The 20,247-nt window shown below is 47.6% G+C and overlaps 2 protein-coding genes across 2 annotated transcripts in view; one reads left to right on the forward strand and one right to left on the reverse strand.

Moving 5' to 3' along the window:
• zgc:153039 (uncharacterized protein LOC767698 homolog) overlaps positions 1-3,113 on the reverse strand; it is a 120,368-nt gene extending 117,255 nt beyond the window's left edge. The window contains exon 1 of the mRNA XM_038817199.1: positions 2,864-3,113. Within this exon, the coding sequence (XP_038673127.1) occupies positions 2,864-3,032 (169 nt within the window). The 5' untranslated portion in view covers positions 3,033-3,113. The remainder of the gene's footprint in view (positions 1-2,863) is intronic.
• Positions 3,114-3,358: 245 nt separating this feature from the next.
• LOC119976591 (lisH domain-containing protein ARMC9) overlaps positions 3,359-20,247 on the forward strand; it is a 234,618-nt gene continuing 217,729 nt past the window's right edge. The window contains exon 1 of the mRNA XM_038817196.1: positions 3,359-3,566. The gene's annotated coding sequence lies outside the window, so the exon portion shown is untranslated. The remainder of the gene's footprint in view (positions 3,567-20,247) is intronic.

The raw sequence follows: 20,247 nt of genomic DNA on the forward strand, positions 1-20,247 counted from the left end.
TAGATTTAAAAATTGTTCACTGATGAAATCCAAGGCTGAAAGACCAACAAGATTTAAGTCTGCATGATGCCTTCATTCCTATTTTATTCATACACAAAATTGGATTTGTGGCCCTACGCAGAATAAAAACAGGGGTTAGAGAGGACTGACGACTTCCTCTAGACAAGTGCTATTTTCCAAATTATTTTTACCTATGACTGATATTGCTGCACAATGGCTCAGGTGAAAATAGGGAAGTACCAGAATTGAGAAGTCAAAGCAACATTGTACTACTGTGTAATAAGATGACTGTATTCAGATTACCAGGTCCACTCGACTGGAGGCACCGTCTGAAACAATTTTGAGTCTGTTATGTCCAAGGTAACTCAAAAGCCCACTATCTGCATGTTTCCCAGGCAACAGAATCAAAAGTTCAAATCAGTGAACACTAAATAGGATCTCTAATTTTAAAGAGTGAAACTACTAATGTAACAGGGACAAAGTGGACTGATCAATTAATTATTTCTATACAGCAATTTCCTTTGCAGCTTTGGAAGTGTTTCTGAATGAATGAATGAATGAATAACCTTTTTTGTTTGCGCATGACACTGGTTTTCTAGTTCTCACCATGCTTTACAAAATCAATGAAGTCCAGAGAAGAACTGCCTTTCTCGTACAAGCGAGAGCATTCTTCTTACATGCCACAGCCACTGAAGGAGAACTCTAATATAACTTGCATTTAGATAGCACCTTTAACATAGACAGAGTTAGGGCCTCAACAGTCAAATGTATGGTCAGCCATTGCTGGGGTGAATGAATCAAGAATGTGTCAGAGGCCAGAATTGAATGAACGTCAATTTCTCATAGTTTTGTCATCTGCGATAGAATGACACTGGAGTTTAATTTGTGTGCATGAACTCCAAGGTTTCTCTACTTTTGCACCCGTTAAAGATTGTGCCATTTAGTATGTCCTCTCATTCTTAAGGCACCATTTATCTGCATCAAATGCCACGTGTCTGTCCACTTCACCAGTTCGCCTTCCCACTTCACCAGTTCAACCATGTAATACTGAAGTCCGCTATTCTCCTTCTCACTGTTTACTATATTTCTACGTTTTGAGCCATTACATTTAATATGGAGGGACTGAGACATTTATCGTGATGTTTATCAGTTTGCACCTCCCATACCACCAGAGCAATGAGGTTAAGATGGTGTTTTGTACAACCACTGTTCACACTTCAGTTACCACAAGGATCTGTGATTCTTGTGTACTAGTTTTCGTTTTTAAAGTTGAACTATAAAATTGTTAATTTCACTTGTTGAGAATGTGTATTTTTTTTACAATGAATTAAGATAACATTCTGCTTGGATGGCCTTAAATGGTACTTTGGCTGTGTTTATGCAACTAAACGTACATTGTTAATAACATTTTTTGGCTATACATCAATGGAACTCAGGGGCAGGTTCTACCACAAAGCTGGTGATGGGTTGTCTGGGGCTAGGAGGAGATGGGGTAACTTAAATCTTAATTCCACTCATTTAATGTGCACTTTACATTCTGCAACCTCCAATGCCGCTGAAATAAATAAACAAAATTATGAATTGTTCAGAATTGGATAAGGTTAATTTTTTTTTTAAAACTTGCAGCAGTTAAATCTAGACCACTGATCTCAGCTGGAATAGCAGCAGGGGTGATAAACATTTTATAACTCAAGATGAATGGAGAAGACTACGATGAAGGAAAACCATGTCCTTATGACAACACATCAGTATCAACTGTGGTCATGAGAAACACCATCCCAAACTCACTGCTCTGGTAGAGGTAGTGTATGGGGTGCAAATGATAAACATTATACATCTCTAGATCCCACAGTATTAAATGTGATGACACAAAACAGTGAGGTGGATAGTAGCAGACTTCAGAACTTGTGAAATAGGCAGACACATGGCAAATTAAACTGAATGCAGCAAGTGTGAAGTGATTAATGTTCAGAATAAGGAGAGACAATAGAAGCTAAATGGTGCAATCGTAAAGTGGAAAAATGGACAAATAAACCTTGGGTTTAAACGAAGGTGATGGGACAATTTGTTAAGTTTGTTAAAAATACGTGCTGGATCCTTGGATCTATAATTAGACGCATGGAAATCTTTATAAATCATCATTTAGGCTTTGTCCAGAGTACTGTCTCCAATTCTGGAAGGGTGTCAAGATCTTGGAGAGAGCACAAGAGGGGATCCACTGGAATGGTACCAGATGAGCAATTGAAATTGTGCAGAGCTGGAATTTAGAGCAGAGGTGACGCAAAAACTTAATAGGTGTTCTGGGGTTTTGACAGAGCACCCAGGGAGTTTCCACAGGCAGGAAGTTTGGTAAGCTATGCATGTTGACGATCTGCAATGTGACGAGCCACAGTGCATTGCCTGAAAGGGTAGCAGAAAAAGATTCAATCATAATTTTCAAAAGGGGAAATTGGTTTACCACTGAAAAGGAAAATTTTGCATGGCGATGGGAAAACAGCAGTGGAGTGGGTCCAATCGGAAACATCTTTCAAAGAGCTGGCACAGGAACAAAGCTCAGAATGGCCGCCTGTGCAGTTTGCTCAATGAATAACCACTTTGTTTACGAGGGAATGCAAAGATCCCAGATGTCCTGGGCTAACTATTTACATCAGAGAGACAGTACACCTAAATCGTTTTGAAATTAAATCCGTACCAAAGGTGGAGCAGTTTGAAATGAACCCTGGGGAGTATGTGAAACAGCAATGTTCAAACTCAAGTCCCACCCAACTCGTGCTGACCCCAGGAGGGAATTCCCACTTCCAGGATGTTGACTTGGGTGAAACTGCAGAGAGGCAGATCAAGCGCCAAGAGGATCAGCACTCACCTATCCGCAGGAAGAGCACCACACTGAACATGGACAGCAGAGTGGGGATAACGACCCCGAAGAAAGTTGACAGCTTCTTGGGCGGGGGTTGCTGACCCTCGTTCCTGCTGCTGCGGGGCTCGGGCGCTGTGTAGAGCCGGTAGTTGAGCAAGGGCGTCCGTTCAGCCATGGCTGTCACACACGGGGCAGAGATAGCGACTATCACACCGCACCAGCAACTCTCCAAAACTGCTACAAGGAAAAGAGTTTGCCCAAGTCCGATCACGTGATTGATCACATGACAGTCCCGCAATGACGCTGTGCAGAATAAGCAGACTTGTTCTTGTTGCTGACTCAATCGTTCCTGCAGAAGTGGTAAAGGGCTGGAAACCACCAGCACTCGGCTGCAGCCAATCCACAATCTGCTGCCTGCCTGTTGGAGCTGTCATTTTTTAAATCGCCTTGCACATTCACAGATACAGATGACCGCAAGACTTGTTGCGCCTGAATGAATCACTTTGTGCCGATTGGGAAATAAGACTGCTTTCCTTTGCAGGTGAACACGGACTGCAGCGCCTCTGGGTCCTGCTGAGATTTCTTTCCTCACTGAACATTTTTAATGCGGGAGCTCGGAGTACCTGAGCAGCTTTACCGCACAGAACTGGAGCAATTTTCCACCTTTCGCCACCAGGGCAGCCCCATTTGTCAGGAATGCATGCCGCAGGCAAGTGTTGTGCTCCTTTAATAATAATCTTTATTGTCACAAGTAGGCTTACATTAACACTGCAATGAAGTTACTGTGAAAATCCCTGCAGTAATCCACAGGAGACAGCAGTTCCGTCACCACACCAATATTTATTTACAATAACGATATTACAGGAGCAGCTACAAACTGTGCTGCTAGCAGTCCAGTCAACTTAAGACTGCTCACAAAGCCTACACAGGTGATTATATGGGCCCCTCAATGAGCTATCATTGAGGGAGCTCATACTCCAATTGGCCAACCAATAAAGCCAATTGGAGTTCATTACACCCCTCCCCCCCTTCCTGCCAGCTGGCATTCCTCTGAGCTTCTTCCTGCTCCTCATGTCTGGGTCTGTCACCTCTGTGTCGTCCGCCGGGTTATTCTTCGAAGTGGGCGGGGTGTACCTTACAGGTGCCCGTCTTTTCCTTGACGACCTCCTTGGAAGTTGTTCTTCCTCCTCGGGGAGAGGTGTCGCGGCGGCCTCGTTGAGTGTGTCCATCTCCGACTCTGATGACTGGGTGACGGGGTCTGGAGAAATTGCTCGGGGCTGGGGTGTGGGTATCCTTTCTGTCTGGGCTATCCCAGCTTGAGGCGGTCCTGCTTCGCCTGCCTCCAGGTGTGGTTCCGCTGCCCTTATTTGGTCTAGGTGTTTCTTCAGCACTTTACCTCCTATTGAAACCTCATAGGATATGGGCCCTGTTTGGGACTCTACCGTGCCTTTGACCCACGTTGGTCCATTCCCATAATTCTTGACCCAAACCGGTGCCCCCACCTGGAAATGTCTCTGCTGCCGACTATTATCATGCCCCCTGCGTTGGGCCTCCTGTTGTTTCTCCACTTTCCCCGTTAAATTTGGGAAAAGGAGACTCAGCCTCGTTCGCAGCCGCCTTCCCATTAAGAGTTCAACTGGCGGTATGCCCGTTGTGGAATGCGGTGTAGTCCTGTAATCAAACAGCCAGCGGGAGAGCTTTGTGTCTATTGACGCTGCCGGCTGCTTCTTGAGTCCCGCTTTAAGTGTCTGGACCGCTCTCTCTGCCAGGCCGTTGGTCGCTGGATGGTAAGGGGCCGTTTTGATGTGACGGACTCCGTTTTCCTTCAGGAATTTTCCAAATTCCCCACTTGTGAATGCCGTTCCGTTGTCCGACACCAATACCTCCAGAAGTCCATGTGTTGCAAACGAGGCCCTGAGCTTTTCAATTGTCGATGCTGTGCTTGCCGTGTTTACCCGGTGGACGTCCAACCATTTGGTGTGGGCGTCCACTATCACCAAAAACATTGAGCCCATGAAAGGGCCGGCGTGGTCAATATGCAGGCGGGTCCACTGTCTGCCTGGCCATTCCCACGGGTGCAATGGCGCCGCTGGTGGCACTCTTTGCCCCTGTTGGCACTCCTGGCACCGATGTATCAAGGCTGCTATGTCTGTGTCCAAACCTGGCCACCAAACTTAGCTTCGAGCTAGCATCTTCATTTTAGACACCCCTGGGTGTCCGTGATGTAACTCAGTTAAGATTGCCTGACGGCCCTGAGCTGGGACTATTTCCCGGGCTCCCCATAATAGGATACCGTCTTCTACGGTTATTTGGTCCCTTCTGCTCCAGTATGGGTGCATCTGGGGCTCCACTGGTCTTTCCAGTTCCCCTGTTAGCAGTAAATGCTTCATCTTGGCTAAAACTGGGTCTTTTTGCGTCCACAACCGAATATGTTGTGCGTCTACTGGTAGGGTGTCCAAAAAATTTAGAGTCATTACTGTCTCCTCTACTTTTGGTATTTGCGGCGGAGTGTCCAGGAGGGGAAGTCTGCTCAAAGCATCTACATGTGCTACTCGCGTTCCCGGTCTGTGCTCCAGAACGTATCTATATGCCGCCAATAGCAACGCCCAGCGTTGGATTCTAGCTGATGCAATCGGGGGTATTGACTTGTCTTCTTTTAATAACCCTAATAACGGCTTATGGTCCGTCACTATGGTGAATTTCCGCCCGTACAGATACTGGTGAAATTTTTTTACTGCGAATATCACCGCCAGTCCTTCCTTCTCGATTTGTGCGTACTTCCTCTCAGCCACCGCCAAGGTCCAATTAAGCTCGGTCCGGAGCCCTCTACTATCGTCAACGGTAATCTGAGCAATTGTTTCTCATATTCCACGGGTACATGAGTCATGCCTAGAACTTCCAGGGGTTCCCCCGTGTAGGTTTTAAGTTTTGTCGATGTTTTTGTTAGGGTTAGTGGCTGGAGTCCATCTTTGATTTTTCTAAATGCTGCCACTCCCATTACTGATACGGCCGCACCCGTGTCTATTTCCATTATTGTCAGCCGCCCGTTCACCCGGGGATGGGACGTTTCGGCGTGGCCAGTTCGGCGTGGCCGATTCGGCGGGGCCAGTTCGGCGTAGCCGATTGGAATGGGACGTTTCGGCGTGGCCGATTCGGCGGAGGAGTTTTTCGGCGGAGGGACGTCAAATTAGTTATAGTCGCAAAATGTTTGTGCAGCCCGTTTCTTGTATCTTTTCCTTCCAGCCGCCTCAGATATCGTGTTTGTGCACCAAACCGGGTCTGACTTTACACAGCCGGTGTTACTGAAGATATTGTGACTTTACACAATGTGTTAAGTCAGACAGCAGTGTAGATCACTGGGCAGCTGCTTCAATACTTTCAGTAACACCGGCTTTCTTTAAGAGACCCGGCTTGGTGCACAAACACGATATCTTCAGTAACACCGGCTGTGTAAAGTCAGACAGCAGTGTAGATCACTGGCGAACTGGTTTAATGTTGGTGCCTTTCTTTAAGAGACCCGGTTTGGTGCACAAACACGATATCTGAGGCGGCTGGAAGGAAAAGATACAAGAAATGGGCTGCACAAATATTTTGCGACTATAACTAATTTGACGCCAAAACGTCCCTCCGCCGAAAAATTCCTCCGTCGAATCGGCTACACCGAACTGGCCACGCCGAACCGGCCACGCCGAACTGGCCACATCGAAACGTACCAAACCCCGTTCACCCGTGGGGTAATCCTAATGGGTGCTGCTTTCTTCGTTGTAATATTATATAATTGTTCCCCTTCGGAGGAGGATGGGGCGTCTAGGTTGTGTACTTCCCTGCGTCCCCACCTGCTATTCCTCTTTTGCCACCTCCTTCTAGGGTTTCTGTCGTTGTTACCCCACTCTGTCTGGTGCCAGAAACGGTCCTTCTCTGTTGGGGGAGCCTCAGCCGGTACTTCCCTCTGTCTCCAGTTAGGCCTGGCAGACTTGGGGGCAGTTCTGGGGTTTTCCTTTTTCCCTCTATTCCTCAGGTTTTTCCTGAGAGTGGCTATCTGGTAGCAGGACCCGTTGTGGTAGTCCTTCTCACAGGTATCTACCTCCATTGGCGTGCCCTGTAGTTCCTGCGCCCCACTTGTTGCCTTTTCTAGGGACAGTGCGAGCTGTAACGCCTGCCTGCAGTCTAGCTCCGTTTCTGCCAACAGGCGTTTCTGTATTGTGAGGTCGTTTATACCACACACTAACCGGTCCCGAAGCATTTCATTTAGCGTCGGGCCGAACTCACATTTTTCCGCCAGCCTTCTCAGGTGAGTCAAGAAATTCGTGACTGACTCCCTGTCTTCCCGCTTTGCTGTGTAGAATCTGTACCTACGCAAAACGAGGGGTGGTTTTGGGTCGAAGTGCTCTTTCACCAATTCCGTTACTTCTTGGAAAGTTTTCGTGTCCAGCGCATCGGGATAAGTCAGGCTACGTATAATGGCAAAAGCGGAGGGTCCGCATGCCGACAGCAGGATAAGCCGTCTTCTTTCGTCCGTCAGTATATCATTTGCCCAGAAGAAGTAACACATTCTCTCCACATACTGGGACCAGTCCTCAATAGCCGGGCCGAATGCCTCTAACCTCCCAAAAAACGGCATTTTTAAAATGGCAAGGCTTACCCTCCGAGTGCGGCAGCTGGTCTCCGCAAAATCCGTAGTTTACCTCGTCGCCACTATAGTAATCCACGGGAGGCAGGAGTTCCGTCACCACACCAATATTTATTTACAATAACGATATTACAGGAGCAGCTACAAACAGTGCTGCTAGCAGTCCAGTCAACTTAAGACTGGTCACAAAGCCTACACAGGTGATTATATGGGCCCCCTCAATGAGCTATCATTGAGGGAGCTCATACTCCAATTGGCCAACCAATAAAGCCAATTGGAGTTCGTTACAATCCCCCAGTCGCCACATTCTTGCGCCTGTTCCAGTAGACAGAGGGAGAATTCAGAATGTCCAATTTACCAAACAGCACGTCTTTCGGAACTTGTGGGAGGAAACCGGAGCACCCAGCAGAAACCCACGCAGACACTGGGAGAACGTACAGACTCCACACAGACAGTGACCCAAGCCGGGAATCGAACCTGGAGCCCTGGAGCTGTGAAGCAACAGTGCTAACTACTGTCCTACCGTGGAGGATGTTCCCATTACTTTCATGAAGGTTTCTGTTCCATTTATCTGGTATGTGGTCACATATCCAGAAGGGTACAGGTTGTGTCTTTAATAAGGAAACGGGAAGACCACACCGAGTAAAATAAAGAACTTGGTTTGATTTACCATCATGGTACATACACTTCCGGTAGGTCCCTACTGGGTCTCTTCCTGGTCGGTGTCTGACTGCCCGACCATTCATATAATGCTAAATGGAATTCCCCGCCCCTCAGCGGAGGAGCTCGTACTCCCCGAGAACCACAGGGATGAGAATCATTCCCACCCCGTACGTCCTGTCTGGGATATTACAATCCTCTCCCCTTCCCCCCCCCCCCCCAAAGTCCGAAGACCCCCTCAATGACCAACGAGGAGGAGAAGGAAGAGCAGGTGCAGGATGTCAGATTCTCTTCTGTTGCAGTTAATTGTTGTGACCTGATGCACCAGATCCGTCGGCATCTACCTCACAGGGGAATGTCGTATAGGAAAACAGGAACGCCGTGGTGCATGATCAACAGGAGGCTGCTGAACTGTTTAATCGGCATCAAGACCTCAGATGTCTGTATCTCCATTTCTGAATACAAAGCTACGTCGGGCATGTTAGCATCGACACAGACCAGAGAAATCACAGTCAGTTGGTTCAGCAATGGAGTCAGAGTATCCAGGACAGGTAACCCTTCTGGATATGTGACCACATACCAGATAAATGGAACAGAAACATTCATGAAAGTAATGGGAACATCCTCCACGGTAGGACAGTAGTGTGAATGTGATCCAAATGCCATCACATCAGTTGCCCCCAACCCGAAATTGGCAAGAGATAGGTCCTGTTTTACGGATGACAATTCCAGAGAGCCAGCGAGCGCAGTCGTTGATGTTACAAACGAACACCGTCGTCAGGTGCGAAGCATCGAGAGGTCAACATCGAACCGGGCAATGCTCTTGCAAATCCTGTTTAACGCGCATTTTTGCACCAATGTCTGAGTGAAACAAACCAAGTCGGGTACGAAGCCTGCGACCCATGAGCATCTCAGCGGTCCTGTTTGAGAATAAAAAACGTGCCAGCCTGGTGTCCATAAAGCCTGAAATCTGCTTCTTTAGCCCTCTTTTAACTGTGCAGCTCTGTCTGCCATGCAATTTGATACTGGATGGTATGGGGCAGCATGGACGGGTTGCCTTTCATGAAAGCGGAAAATTCTTTAGTCGTGAAAAAGGCCCCGTTTTCTGTTACATTCATTTTGTAGAATTTACAGTGTAGAAGGAGGCCATTCGGCCCATTGAGTCTGCACCGGCTCTTGGAAAGAGCACCCTACCCAAGCCCACACCTCCACCCTATTTCCATAACCCAGTAACCCCACCCAACACTTATTTTGGACACTAAGGGCAATTTAGCATGGCCAATCCACCTAACCTGCACATCTTTGGACTATGGGAGGAAACCAGAGCACCCGGAGGAGACCCTCGCACATACAGGGAGAATGTGCAGACAGTGACCCAAGCCGGGAATCGAACCTGGGTACCTGGAGCTATGAAGCAATTGGGCTAACCACAATGCTACCGTGCTGCCCCTTTTATGGGCACAAACATTTCACGGGTCCTAGGGAGGTGATAGGACCTCCCGTACTTCCCAACACCCTCATTTACACTGGAATCGAAACTGGCCCATGTGTTAGTGGACAAGAGCATGTTTTTCAAAGTTTACAGCTTAATTTGCTCACCTGTATGTAAAGCTTAGGTTCCTATTCTCCACATTTGAGAAATCTGTAAGACACTCTTAAGTATTTTTTTTCTCAAATCTCGCTGCAACTAGCATTTATGTGGAGACAATGGCAATGGGCTAATAATCCAGAAGCCCAGGCAAATGTACTGGGAACATGGCTTCAAATCCCAATGGCAACTGGTGGAATTTAAAATCAATTAATAAGTCTGGAATATAAAGCTAGTCTTGGTAATGGTGATCATGAAATTACTGTCATTAAAAAAAAACATTTGTTTCACTAATGCCTTTTAGGGAAGGAAATCTGCTGCCCTTACCTGGTCTGGCCTACATGTGACTCCAGACCCATAATAAGGTGTTTGATTATTAACTGCTCTCTAAAATAGCCTCACTCAGTTTAAGGGCAAATTAGGAATGGGCAACAAATGCTGGCCTTGCAGGCCACACCCACATCCCGTGAAATAATTTTTAAAAATTGAAGGCGATTCCCGTCTCAAGAAGAAGCAGTGAATGTTTTTTTAAATTTTTTTAATTCTCCTTTTTCACATTTTCTCCCAAATTTACACCCAACAATAAACAATAATCAGTAACGAATGTAATGTCAATCCCCATATCAATAACAACGATCCCATCCTCCCACCAAACCCCCAAACATTAGCCCGCATGTTAACATAAACAAACGACAAAGAGGAATCAGGAATCATCCATAGTCACCATTAACACGTACAGTCCCCCTCCCCCCAACCCTCCCAGCCCCCAACTCCCCGAATGTTCGATGTGATCCAATTTTCGAAAGTGCATAATGAATAACGCCCATGAATTGTAGAACAGGTTCCCCCTGCCACGCCAGGGCTCTCCACCCTAACAGGATCCACCTTCGGGCGATCAACGAAGCGAAGGCTACAACATCTGCCTCCGCGCCAGCAGTGAATGTTTTTAATAGTGGTTGATGCAAGACATCCAAGGCCTAGTTCTTCCTCCTCCGACTTTTAGCAGCTTCTTCCACGGTGGACTAAACTTCACAGAGATTTCATTCTCAGGGTTTTGCTGAAGCTTTTGCCCATCTAAATGTCAGTGATTCAGTATATGTTTCTTTCACTAATTTACTAACTTCTCCTGATCTAGACACCAGCGAATCAGTATGTTTTATTTGTTAAATTTCATGTTCTGGCAACTTATAGGGAAGTATCCATTTCGTAACTTACCACAAATCTCAAGAATATCAGCTATTTTAAACAGTGATTACTGTTGAAGCAATGTCAAACCATATTGTTATTTAACCACACCAATGAGAATTGAACAAGTAGAAAAGCAAATTGTAATATTTCACTCACAATAAATTCTAATTCAGAATTTTAGGGTTTATCCCCACCACCATTTTGGCTTTGGTTGTCTGAAAGATCACCCAGGGTTCTTTATTGCACTATTAACAGTTAACTGTTATATAGTTCAATAATATTTTATTGTATCTACATTATCCATGGCTGAGCAAGAAAGTTAAAGACAGAAATGAAGGCACACCATATAGCGAAGGCCAGTGGCGGGCTGGAAGATTGGGAAACTTTTAAAGATCGGCAAAGAGTTATCGTTGAACCATAGAATTTACTGTGCAGAAGGAGGCCATTCGGCCCATTGAGTAAGTACCGGCCCTTTGAGAGAGCAACTGACCTAAGGCCACACCTGCACCCTATCCCTGTAACCCAGTAACCCCACCTAACCTTTTTTGGGCACTAAGGGAAATTTAGCATGGCCAATCCACCTAACCTGCACATCTTTCGACTGTGGGAGGAAAACGGACTACCTGGAGGAAGTCCACACAGACACGTGGAGAATGTGCAGATTCCACTATGAAACAACTGTGCTAACCATTGTACAACTATGCCGCCCTAAAAAAGTGATAAAAGAGCAAAAGTAAGTCATGAAAGAAAATGAGTGCAAAATATAAAAAAGGATAGCAAAAGCTTCTATTATTATATAAAAGGGAAGTGAGCAGCTAAAGTGAATGTCAGAAGAGACCGGGGTGTTAATAGTGGGGAACACACAAATGGTGGAGACACTAAATCAATATTTTGCCTCAGTTTTCACGGTGGAGGGCACTAGTACCATCCCAATAGTAACAGGTAATACAGAGGTATTAGAAAAGGAGGAACTTAGAAAAGTCAGCGATAGGGAAAAAGTACTAAACAAACTCTTGAGATTTAAAGCAGACAGGTGTCCAAGGCCTGATGGCCTGCATCCTAAGGTTTTAAAGGAAGTGGCAGCAGAGATAGTGGATCTATTGGTTATCATATTCCAAATTCCCTGGATGCGGGGAAGGTTCCAGTGGATTGGAAAATGCCAATATAACACCCTGATTCAAAACGGGAGGAGGCAGAAAGTAGGAAACTATAGACCAATTCATTTAACATCTGTCTTTGGGAAATTATCAGAATCCATTCTGAAGGAAGTAATGTGGTCACCTAAATGGCCACCTAAAATGAGGTCTGGCAGAGGACACTGGGAAAAGTGGCCAAGTTCTGGAAGATACATTTTTTTTAAACCACAGAATTTAGGAACCGATCTATTCACTCCAAACCTGCTGTACTAGAATATTTTTTAAAAAGCGATGCCATACCATAGAGAGGTGTTTCTTTCTTAACCCACCGCAAATCTTTTTATATGGTGTTTTTACAACAGATCCTGTGGATAAAACGTTGGCACGCCATCATTTCAAATAATCTTTCCTATTTGAACAGAAAAAAAGTGACCAGAAAAAAGTAAGAATTAAGAAAATAAACCAACTCCTACAATATTAACATACTAGACTACACATAATAACAATTGGCCACAGTTTATTGTGTATGAGATCAGGAATTTGGATTGTCATAGAAGATAGTACATTAAAGATCATGAATTCAGCACTTTCTCACACCATGATTGTTAATGTTATTCTAAACATTCTGCATTGCTGCGCTCATTATTGGTAATATTGTTAAATGCCTCACTGAACACTTACATTTTCACTCTTACTCAATGTTTTATTGTATTTTCAAATTTTCTATTTGGAATTATGTTTCTTTTCTAAAAGAATGCTGACTCTAAATAGTTTATATTTCTCCAGCTACTTGAGGTGTTGACCTCAACCTTCAAAACTGATTCCAGAATTTTATCTGATTTATCATTACTCAGAATTTTACAGCCTCCTTTTTGAATAAGGGCTCAGGGCTTTACGTTCACTGTCAACTGGTCCTTTTGCACAACCCTTATTTTAGCAAATCCCTAAATATTTATACTCATGTTACAACACGTTCTTTTCATGTAGTCACAATTACAAAACTATAGAACTTTACACCACGTCATGTTGCAATAAAGAGGACATGGACAGAATACTGTTACACCCTGGGCAAGTACGCAATGAATTCCATCCACATCTGCCCCTGAGTCACACGCAAGTGAATTAACCATTTTTTCTAAAAATACCCAAAGTCTTTGGCCCTTGGTTGCCCAATAATTACAGTCATCAGATTTGTAAATGTAAACACAATTGCTGTATATTTAGAATTAAATGTGCAGTAGGTAAAATTGGTTAATGATTAACTAATACCTAACTACCATTCTAGCTTGCTCGCCACCCTCTACACACGCACACACATGACAGGCAAACATGGAGGGGTGGAAAGATAGGGGGAAATTGTCAGCAAAAGGAAAAAGAGTCTTTACTTCAGATGATGGTTTTTAGCCTACTTTTTCTCACAGTAAACTTGCAGATTAAAGTCTTTGGTTTGCAGCATGTATTTGTCTGTTCTGTGGATCCATTCATTCAGGTTCTTTGTGGCAATGCAGTCCTCACAACTTTCCTGGAAAGGCACCTTTCTTCTTTTCAAACTTTGCTTTCAGTTTGTGGTTTCCATTCAGGCCACTGTAGTGTCAGGAATACAGCCCTGACAGACTTTCCGTGGATAGAGTGATAGCACTCACAGCAGTGTTCTGGAGAAGGTTAGCTAGATCTTTTCTCCATGCTGCCAGAATCAAAACTGAATTCTGTGGACTCTAAAAGGTATGCCAGTGGGAGAAGATTCAATCACCATTGGTTACTGGGCAGAGCACAGCCTTTTGTGCCAATTCATTGGCGACCAACCATACAACCAAACCGGGTCCCAACCCATCTCTCATGCTGGTACAGCTCCAGTTTAAAGCAGCAAGTGATCTCTGCTTAAATGCCCAGAACCTTCTGCTTGAATTAAAGATACAGGCTGCTTGCCTTAAAGAGACATGTCCATTAATCATCCATGGATCAAAATTATAAAGGCAAAATTAAGGAAAGGCAAAATAAGGGGAGTAAACAGGAAGGACCCGTAGAGGACAGCTTGAAAAAAATAAACTACTCTGATCTTAATTGTACTTTAAAACAATAATTTCATCTGTGGCTGGTGGATGTTTTAGCTACCAAGCATATAAAACTGTTATTCAACTCACATGTGCGATAGGATTTATTTGTTATCCATATTGTAAACAAAGTTAGTAGGCTTGATATGAAAGGTTAATTATCTTTGAGGTTACCTGCACGTGTGTTATTTGTGATACAATTAGGGACTATTTGACTACATTTTAGAAAGCTTGTGACTTGGTAAGCAATTTGGAAATTCAACTTTAATTTTGTAAAACTGTTTTAGTGCAATTTTGAACCCTCAAGACTGTAAAGCTGAAGACGTTAGTGAATATTTCGGAGCTGGTTCCATCTGCTTTATATCCCAAGGCCTTTCAATGCAGGCTAAATTTCTTAAGGTGCCTTCATCCTCTGATGAGGCACTGTTGCATACTTACATTTTTCCTGTAATGTGCTTGATATACCTTCAATTCACTGAGAGGCAGAGAGAGTGAGTGAACAGTAGGCTTTATTTGTCATGAACTTGCCTAGCCAGAGTCGGTTGTACAGATGAATGCCGCCCACAGGCGGGGGGTCTATATATGACCCAGTGAGGGTGGGGCCAGAGGCGGAGCCATACCGAGGTTACAGTATAGTACCTGGAAGCAGCTCGTATCACCACTTCCAGGTCATAGGTTACAGTATCATACATAGATTATGGTGAATACATTCACCACATTCACACCCTGTTAAAAAAATCAAGTCCAGCGGGGGTGACGTGGGTCATTACATATTCAGTCTATCTGGAGGCCGGATGGTTCTTTTCGACCTCCTCAGCTCTGGTGGTGCGGCGGGGCACAGTTGTCGCAGGTGGTGACTCCGGGGGCATTGTGCCTGGAGCTTGAGCCTCAGTCCAGTGTATCGGAGACGGTTGGGATGTGGGGGTAGGCAGGGGGTGATGGGTGGCAGCAGTGTCGGCGTGGGACAATACAGGAGACCCAGGGGAGCGTACGGGGCGCTGTGGGTGGTGGTAGGCAGCAGTGGGGGGGGGGGGGGGGGGGTGGATGTAGGCGGGGGGGCACGTTGGCAGGGGAACCAGCTGGCGCCAGGCCCCGTAGAGAGACCGTATCTTGCCGTCCGCCCTTGTGCGCGATGTAGGCGTACTGGGGGTTAGCGTGGAGTAGCTGGGCCAGAGGGTCGGTCTTATGGCTCCTCATATGCCTCCGGAGAAGGACTGGTCCCGGAGTTTTCAGCCAAGGTGGAAGCGAGACCCCGGAGATGGACTTGCTGGGGAAGATAAACAAACGATCGTGAGGGGTCTCGTTTGTGGCTGTGCAGAGGAGCGATCTGACGGAGTGGAGGCCGTTGGGGAGGACCTCCTGCCAGCGGGGGATCGGGAGACTTCTAGACCTAAGGGCCAGAAGAACGGCCTTCCATACCGTCGCGTTCTCCCTCTCCACCTGCCCGTTTCCTTGCGGGTTATAGCTCGTGGTCCTGCTCGAGGCAATGCCTTTGTTGAGCAGATACTGATGTAGCTCATCACTCATGAACGATGTGCCCCGGTCGCTGTGGACATAGGCAGGGAAACCAAACAGTGTGAAGATGCTGTGCAGTGCTTTTATTACGGTGGCTGAGGTCATGTCGGGGCAGGGGACAGCGAAGGGGAAGCGGGAATACTCATCGATGGTGGTGAGGAAGTATATATTCCAGCTGATGGAGGGGAGGGGCCCTTTGAAGACCATGCTTAGGCGCTCAAAGGGTCGGGAGGCCTTGTCTGGCCGGTAGAAGTGCGGTTTGCACTCCACATAGACATGGCAGTCCCTGGTCATGGCCTTGACCTCCTCAGTGGAGAAGGGCAGATTGCGGGCCTTAATGAAGTGGGTAAACTTGGTGACCCCCAGGTGGCAGAGGTTATTGTGGTAGCCTGAAGTCGGTCATCTTCCACGCTGGCGCATGTGCCACAGGACAGGGCATCTGGGGGCTCGTTGAGCTTCCCATGACGATACTTGATATCGTAATTGTAGGTGGAGAGTTCGATCCTCCACCTCAAGATTTTATCATTTTATTTTTTGCACCGTTATGCGTTGTCAAACATGAAGGTGACCGATCGTTGGTCGGTGACGAGGGTGAACCTCCTACCGGCTAGGTAGTGCCTCCAGTGCCACACGGCGTCCACTGTGGCTTGTGCTTCCTTCTCGACCGAGGGGTGTCGAATTTCGGAAGCTTGGAGGGTTCAAGAGAAGAAAGCTACTTGCCTGCCCGCCTGGTTGAGTGTGACGGCCAGTGTGGCGTCTGACGCCTCGCTCTCCACCTGAAAAGGAACAGACTCGTCCACCGCATGCATTTCAGCCTTGGTGATGTCGGCCTTGATGCGGCTGAAGGCCGAGCGGGCCTCATCCGTCAGGGGAAAAGTGGTTGTTTGAATAAGTGGGCGGGCTTTATCCGCATAGTTGGGGACCAATGGGCGTAGTAGGAGAACAGCCCCAGGCATCGTTTTAGGGCCTTGAGGCTGTGGGGAGGGGGGAGTTCTGTGAGGGGGCACATACGGTCAGGGTCGGGCCCTAGGACTCCATTCTCTACGACATAGCCGAGGATGGCTAGTCGGGTAGTACGGAAGACGCACTTTTCTTTGTTGTATGTGAGATTGAGGGATTGGGCGGCGTGGAGGAACCTTTGGAGGTTGGCGTCATGGTCCTGCTGGTCATGGCTGCAGATGGTCACATTGTCCAAGTACGGGTATGTAGCCCGCAAACCGTACTGGTCCACCATTCAGTCCATCGTTCTCTGAAAGACCGGGTCTCCGTTAGTGATGCCGAAGGGGACTCTGAGGAAGTGGAAGAGCCGGTCGGCTCCCTCAAAAGCAGCGTACTGGCGCTCTTCCGGGCTGATTGGGAGCTGGTGGTAGGCCGATTTCAGATCGGCCATTGAGAACACATGGTACTGTGCGATCTGGTTGACCATCTCCGCTATGCGGGGGTGGGGGTACGCGTCCAGTTGCGTGAATCGGTTAATTGTCTGGTTGTAATCCACAACCACCCGATTATTTTCCCCGGTCCGGACGACCACCAGTTGCGCTCTCCAAGGGCTGTTGCTGGTCTCGATGATCCCTTCACTCAACAGTCGCTGGACCTCCGACTTGATAAACGTCATGTCTAGCAAACTGTACAACCTGCTCCTGGTAGCGATGGGCTTACAGTCAGGAGTGAGATTTGCAAAGAGTGAAGGGGGGAGACCTTGAGGGTCGCGCGTCTGTACACCGTGAGGGGGAAAACGGTCCGCCGAACTGCAGGGTCAGGCTTCGGTGGTTACATTGAAAGTCCAATCTGAGCAGTAGGGGGGCGCAGAGGTGGGGGAGGACGTAGAGCTTGAAACGAGCGTACTCTGCCCCCTGAATCGTGAGATTGCCGATACAATACCCCCGGATCTGAACTGAATGGGATCCGGAGGCAAGGGAGATTGTTTGGGAGGCTGGGTAGGTGTGGAGGGAGCAGCGCCTTACTGTGTCAGGGTGGACAAAGCTCTCCGTGCTCCCAGAGTCGAAAAGACAGGGGGTCTCGTGCCCGTTGACCCAGACGACCATCATGGAGTTCTTCAGCTGTTTTGGCTGCAACTGGTCGAGGGTGGGTGGCTGCGCTCAGCTGCGGGTAGTTTGTGTGGTCGATGGAGTCACAAGATTGCGGCCCCCATAAGTCGCACGTGTCGGGCTGGGGGGATGACGGCGACCAAGGTGGCCGCCCCCATCGGTCGCATGTCTTGGTCGGTGCCGGAGCCGTCGGCCAAGGTGGCTGCCCCCATGAGTCGCACGTGTCGGTCGGTGTTGGGGCCGGTGACCAAGATGGCGGCCCCCACGAGTCGCACAATGCCGAAGATGCCTCTGACGGGGATGCTCCAGGCAGGCACGCAGGCGCATTGCGGGGTCTGTGGGGCTGCGGGTCCGTGGTTCGGGCCTGGTGCGTTTTTGATTTCTGTGCCTTAGGCTGGCCCAGACAGACTCTAGCGAAGTGCCCCTTTTTCCCATAATCGCTACACGTCACTGTGCGGGCTGGGCAGCGCTGCCGGGGGTGTTGACCCTGGCCGCAGAAGTAGCACTGCGGTTCCCCGGGCTGGGCTGGCAGACGCGCGGCACAGGCCTGCGACATAGTCGGGTCCGACGGGGGCTGCGACATGGGTGTCCACGAGGGGTTCACCAGGCCCGCGGGGAATGCACTGAGGTTCTGGTAGGCCACCTCTAGTGAGGTCGCTAGCTTTACCGTGTCCCCCAGGTCGGAGGTCCCGTTTTCCAGCAGACGCTGCCTGATATTGTTCGAGCGGACCCCTACCACGTAGGTGTCCCGGATCTGTGAGTTCATGTGTTCCTTCGCCATCACATCTCGGTAGCTGCAGTTCCTCACGAGTAGGGTCAGGGTTTCCAGATACTCGTCCAGCGATTCTCCGGCGCGTTGACAGCGAGTAGTGAGGAGGTGTCTGGCGAACACCTCATTTACGGGCTTCACAAAGTGTGCCTTGGAAGTTACGACCGCCGTCTCGTACGTGGCCGCTTTGTCGATCATTACTGTGATTCGATGGCTCACCTGAGCGTGGAGGAGTTGCATCTTGAGAGTCTCTGAGGGAGGTGTTGTGGAGGAGTCAAGATAGACCTCGAAGCATCGAAGCCAATGTTCGAATATTTCCTTGGCTTCGGATGCGCGGGTGTCGAGTTCGAGCCTGTCTGGCTTTAGAGCGGCTTCCATAGTGTTGTCTATGACTAATAAATTGACATACCTTCAATTCACCGAGAGGCAGAGAGAACGAGTGAACAGTAGGCTTTATTTGTCATGAATTTGCCGAGCTAGAGTCGGTTGTACAGATGAATGCCGCCCACAGCTATCCGGTCTATATATGACCCCGGTGAGGGCAGAGCCAGAGGCGGACCATACCGGGGTTACAGTACAGTGCCTGGAAGCAGCACTTCCAGGTTATAGGTCATAGGTTACAGTATCATACGTGCATTAGGTGAATACGTTCACCACAGTGCTTTTCTATTATTGGATGTTGCAAACCCTCCTAGTTTCAGGATATCATCTATATTGACTGAAAAATATCTTTGAGAAACTTTAATGTCCCAGATCGGCAAATTCCTACTTCCATAATTTGTCTATCGTTTGTAACAGATTCAAGTTGCATCACAAATATCACTTTTGCGTAATGAATAAGTAATGTGAAAGAATATTCAGGACTATTAATGTCGCAACATTATTCTAACTGGATTGAAAATAGCACACACGTGGTATTCCTACACATCTCAGAAACATAGGAGCCTTATACATGTGCCACAAATTGTTGGTTGGGTGTTGAAATTTAGGCTGTGTATATTTTCAATTTAGGCAAATACTATAAGGTGATAACAGGATGGCAACATCTGCTGGATATTAATTGTGCAATGTGTTTTTTCCCCTTAATTTTCTCCTTTACTGAGAAACTGACTTTTATTGGAGTATGTTTTAAAGGATAGTGGCTCCCTTTTTGTACCAAGTGGCCCATTCTTCATCTGGAAACCGAGGTAATGAATGTCAGGAAGCCATTCATCCATTAAGGGCGCAATCTAATGGAGAGGTTTCTCAGTGCCATTTTGGCGGGTTTTGCTGGGCCTTTCTCACCAGCTCTGTTGGCAAGTTTCCTACCGCTATCGTCACTTTTTTGGGCCCTGGGGAGTTTCTCTCTGGGATAGTCCACAGTTAGAATGTTTTCCATCACTGGGGAGCTGAACTCGCAAGCAGACCAACTCCTCAGAGATTGGGCCACCATTTTGAAAGGGTACCCAGATCTTAAAATGAGCTTGAGGGTCCCCACACCCCCCATCCTCCCACGGGCAATGTCACCCCCCCCCCCCCCCCACACACACATATGTGCACTACCCTACACTCCCTCAGGTGAGGACACCCTGCTATGGGGTCACTGAAGCCCCCCCCCCCCTTTTCAGGCCTTCCTATGCCCCTTTTCAGGACAAAGACCTTTCACCTACCCAACCTTTGGCACTTCAAAGTTGACAGGAGTGCTGTGAAGGTGGCAGTGACTGGGTGGCAGGGTGGCACTGCCAAGAGTCAGGGCCTGGAGGAGCCATGCCTATGAAAGGAGGGTGGATGGCGGGTATAAAGGGTGGGGGCGTACAGGGCTGATA

The sequence above is a fragment of the Scyliorhinus canicula genome, chromosome 13 (genome assembly GCF_902713615.1).
Source record: "Scyliorhinus canicula chromosome 13, sScyCan1.1, whole genome shotgun sequence".
Classification (NCBI taxonomy): Eukaryota; Metazoa; Chordata; class Chondrichthyes; order Carcharhiniformes; family Scyliorhinidae; genus Scyliorhinus; species Scyliorhinus canicula.